Here is a 4368-nt window from a genome sequence, read left to right on the forward strand (position 1 = left end):
CAAACTTAAAAATATAGGTTACGTTTCCAAACTGCTGATTGTCAAAATTGACAACGTAAACAAAAACCTATCAATAGCTAAACTACATTTTCTCTATAAAAGCCTGTAAACTTCACAATTAAAACCATCTACAATGGAAGCAGAAGAGCACCTCCTAGCGCTCAAAGGTACCCCGCACGTCATTACTATAATTCCATCCAAAAAAACCGTTCCATATAGTGATGAGACTCACGCGCCCTACTTTGGCGAGCCCCCTACCTATAACATGCGACAGCAAAGACTTACCAGGCAATTTATTGAATAATGCCCTCCAGCAGACCCCCACGGCAGTACCCGGGTCAGAAACCTTAGCCATTGGTCAATTTTTGCTGCTGCCCCAAAACCCTGTCAACATCTACTTAGGAGAAACCTTCTCAAGTTACATCTGTGTTTATAGTGAAACTAAACAAATTGTGTATAATATAACTGTCAAGGTAATATGTCATGGTAAAATGTTTGGTAGATTGTAAGCTTCGTTTGCATTTAGGTGGATTTGCAAACAAGTTCTCAACGACTGCCATTGGCTAATAATCCCTCCACGGCACAGCTCTCTTCAGATGAGACTGTTAATACTGTGATTCATCATGAGGTCAAAGAAATTGGACCTCACATGTAAGTTTAAAGTTGTTGATATTACACAGCATCAAATGATGAAGTTACAGCTTGGTGTGTGAGGTGTCTTACCAGAACTCAGCAGGAGTTCCTCAATCATTTAGAAAATTCTTCAAAATCCAAGTTTTAAAGCCTTTGGATGTAAAAACAAAGTTTTATAATGCAGAAAATGATGATGTGTACCTGGAGGCTCAAGTTCAAAACATCACAAGTGGCCCCATTTGCTTGGAAAAGGTTTCCTTAGATGCTTCTCATTTGTTTAATGGTAAACCTTGGCTTAAGTGTGTTTTACTAGCTAAAAATAAAATTATAGTGACCTGCCTAAATGAAGCTCCAAGTGGGGGCAGTGTGTTTGGCAATGTTACCTTATTGCATCCACAAAATATCAGTCAGTACTTGTATTGTTTGACACCAAATGAGAAATTGATTTCTGATGTTAAGTCATTGAGTGGAGCAACTAATATTGGGAAGCTGGACATAGTATGGAGATCAAACTTGGGGGAAAAAGGGAGGTTACAAACTAGTCAATTACAAAGAATGGTATAATTATCACATAATTATGGTTATATAGCAACTTGAGATTATATGTGTTTTAGAGTCCAGATATTGGAGATATCAAATTGTCAATAATGGAACTCCCCAATTTTGTAGTTTTGGAGCAGCTATTCACTTTTAAATGTAAATTAGTGAATAATGGGTATTGTGCTTGAACATCCTTGAGGAATTGTTTTGTTGCTAATTTTTTTTTTTTAGAGAAAGAAGAGTGGATTTTGTGCTTTATCTGGAAAACACCAAAAACATTGCTTGGTGTGACATATCGGGACGCAAACTGGAGGCGTTAACGCCTCACAGCTACAAAATTTTAGAGTTCAAATGCATTCCTTTAGTGCCCGGTTTGAGGACTTTGTCTGGAATTAAATTGGTTGACACGTTTTTGAAACGGACTTACACGTTTGATGAGTTGGGACACGTTTTTGTTGTTTTAGGTGATAGCAAAAGTGAAGAGAAGGCCAATAATTGAATATTAAAGTCTGTTTTAAATTTATACTTGTGTTTTAAAGTTCTACTGGTTCAATAAAATAATTTGAAATGTATACTTCGTTTTGATTTAAAGTAAAATTTAACTCAACTGATTGTAGGAGAGCTTTTGCTTTCAAGAGCATTCACGTTTTCGAATAGAAAGCGTATCTTCCGTTATGGGAAAAAAATTAAGAGGCGGCTGCATTTTTGAACAAAAGCTCTGTTGTTTTCACTATTTTGTTTGAAAATTTTTAATTTGCGGAACTTTTGCTTTTTTAAGAACAATAAATGGGGAATCGAAACCCGTTTAAGTACTCAACTAGATATTGCCAAAAACACAATAAAAAAAAGGAGTACCAGTAAGAAAGAAATTCTAAAAAACTTCATTATTTGAGAATAATGAGCTACATGTGTTGCAATGCGATTACAATTAATAATGAGAAACCCTCGGTATATATATATATATAAAAAAAAAAACTGAAATTGAATGCTTCTCGGTGTCATCAATCGATTACGAACTAAAACCTGCAACGTCTTCATACAGGAAATGTTCCCTTATTAAACTACAGAATTATGAGGTGAAAGAGGTCTCCAATAGATGGCGGAATGCGTGCACATTTTATTTTGCATTATCAATGGGACTTCCCACAGTATGCGCCTTTGAAGTAAAATTATAATTCAATAAACGCAATTTGTAAAGCGCATAATGACCGAATAATGTACGACTAAATTCAGCACTAACAGAATCCACATTTTGAGATTTAAAATTATACCATTCTCGTGTTATAATATCAATCACGAATCAACGCTGTCATCTTATTACAAATTAATTAGAATTGAATTCCATAACGCGACTTTAACGAGCTAATTAAGGGCAACAGTTGGCTGAAATCCGCACGGAGAAAACGACGCCGAAATAAGGGCCGGAATGGCGTTTTGGGCCAAGTCAGCGGACCCATCTATCACTTTATTTTGCGTCGTTCTTGCCCCTGTCTCATCCGTAGACTTACTCAGTTCTTTATAAGACGCAGAAAATAACTGAAGCGTGATTCCATGAGGCACTAACCTGACCCTCCCACCACACCTAATTAACACTCGCCCGGCCCTATTATAGTGATCTTTCAGGGCCTGATAAGCTTCTTGTTCTTGCACTTCAGTTTCAATAACGGCGGTAGTTGGTGCGAGAAGTTTTGATAAGGCACAATGTGATGATCATCACCATAATGATATTAAAGTGCTTGCAGTCTTTCTGGTAAGTACACGAGTTTCATAAACATATTGACACACCAAACAAAGGGTGTTCTCTTTTAATAATCATGGGCAAGTGCTTTATGGCAGTAGGATGTCTGTAATTGTTATGCAACCAAACCAAAGTTCAATATTTGCCTAAAGCAGCGATAACGAGGGAAATACTCCCTTTATAATAAATTTTTAAGATGTTAACAAATAAGTAATACATAAATAAATTCAAATGCGAGTGAATTGCTTATTGCGGTACAATTTATGGGCAGTTTATTGAAAAACACAAATGTAATTAAGAATCTATGGCTCGCGCCTGTTGGCCGGACGTTAAGTTATTGAAATTATAATTTGAATTTATGTCCATTCATTGGTCATTCCCAATTCACCATTTATTACCCACCATAGAAGCTTATAAGCTTGTTAGATGCAGACAAACTCTACACCTATATAGTTCTAATAAAGACGCCTCGGAATCTCTTATAATTGATGAGCGTCATAAAACCTCTTCAAAACCTCCCAAAGGTTGTAAATATTATTGGCAAATGCAATGAAATATGATCGCTCTTGAGCCAGCTTTTCCCTTTAATTTACGGTTTTCTCTGTGCTGGGTTTTGCAACAATAGTCTCGCCTGAGTGGCCTTATATACCCAATAATTAGTGTTATATTGTGACTAAACAATAGCCGCAGACAGTGTGGTAAAATAGCGGCAAACAGTGCCGAAACATAGAACAATCGAAAGTGATTTTTGTGCCACTGTTTCCGATTCTGGGACAAAACACCGGAACTACAGCCTATGGGTATAATGGGCTGTATACACGATTGCAATTATGGTATTATAATCGTATAGGATTGAGTGTTATTTGTAAATCACTAGTGCAATTGATCACAGAAAAATTGTCATAGTTCAGGAAACAAGATATCAAGCCTCGTAAAATTCACTTTAAAAAATCCGGGCAACAGATTGAGCAAATGCACTGAGAAAACCCACGGGCGGTTACAGAAATTGATTAAAACTAGTACGTTATCCATTTTCCACTCGTTTCTTGCTCAAGTTTGCCACTGTTTGATATAAAAAGTGAACTGCTCATAAAAATATTTTATGCTTAATTATAACGCATAATAACGGTTCGAAAAAACGGCATCTCTGTACGACATTTATAAGAAAACTACGCCACTGCCTTTTCTATATTTTAAAATTAAAAGCTTCCAAGTCTTCAGAAAAACATCTTACGACGAAAATCCAGTGACATATCAAATATGGCCAAAAGCAGGCTAAAATAAAAGCTTAATGACGGTTAAAAAAATAGCGTTTCTATGCGGCATTTATAAGAACGCTGAGCCACTGCCTTTTTACTAGTTTACAATCTTAGCCAACTTAGTGAACCGTTTAAATTTATTACGAAACCATAGTCGTATCAAAGGAGTAACTAAAGGGAACAAAAAAATGTGTTTAA

The 4368-nt window shown here is 36.2% G+C and overlaps 1 protein-coding gene across 1 annotated transcript; it reads left to right on the forward strand.

Annotated features, from left to right (window-relative positions):
• Positions 1–20: 20 nt before the first annotated feature.
• Positions 21–1745, forward strand: LOC136341582 (trafficking protein particle complex subunit 13). The gene is made up of 7 exons (XM_066286719.1): positions 21–167; positions 220–473; positions 527–651; positions 702–916; positions 965–1191; positions 1248–1348; positions 1405–1745. The coding sequence occupies exons 1-7, from the start codon at positions 134–136 to the stop codon at positions 1670–1672; spliced, it is 1224 nt and encodes a 407-aa protein (XP_066142816.1). The 5' UTR covers positions 21–133; the 3' UTR covers positions 1673–1745.
• The last annotated feature ends 2623 nt before the right edge of the window (positions 1746–4368 follow it).

Source organism: Euwallacea fornicatus, chromosome 1, assembly GCF_040115645.1.
Source record: "Euwallacea fornicatus isolate EFF26 chromosome 1, ASM4011564v1, whole genome shotgun sequence".
NCBI lineage: Eukaryota > Metazoa > Arthropoda > Insecta > Coleoptera > Curculionidae > Euwallacea > Euwallacea fornicatus.

Bases quoted from the DNA above. Each gene is read 5' to 3' on its own strand.
- LOC136341582 (XM_066286719.1), top strand. From the start codon at position 134: ATGGAAGCAGAAGAGCACCTCCTAGCGCTCAAAG. The intron at 474-526 runs GTAATATGTCAT...GTTTGCATTTAG, and splicing joins TGTATAATATAACTGTCAAG to GTGGATTTGCAAACAAGTTC. The intron at 652-701 runs GTAAGTTTAAAG...ATGAAGTTACAG, and splicing joins AAAGAAATTGGACCTCACAT to CTTGGTGTGTGAGGTGTCTT.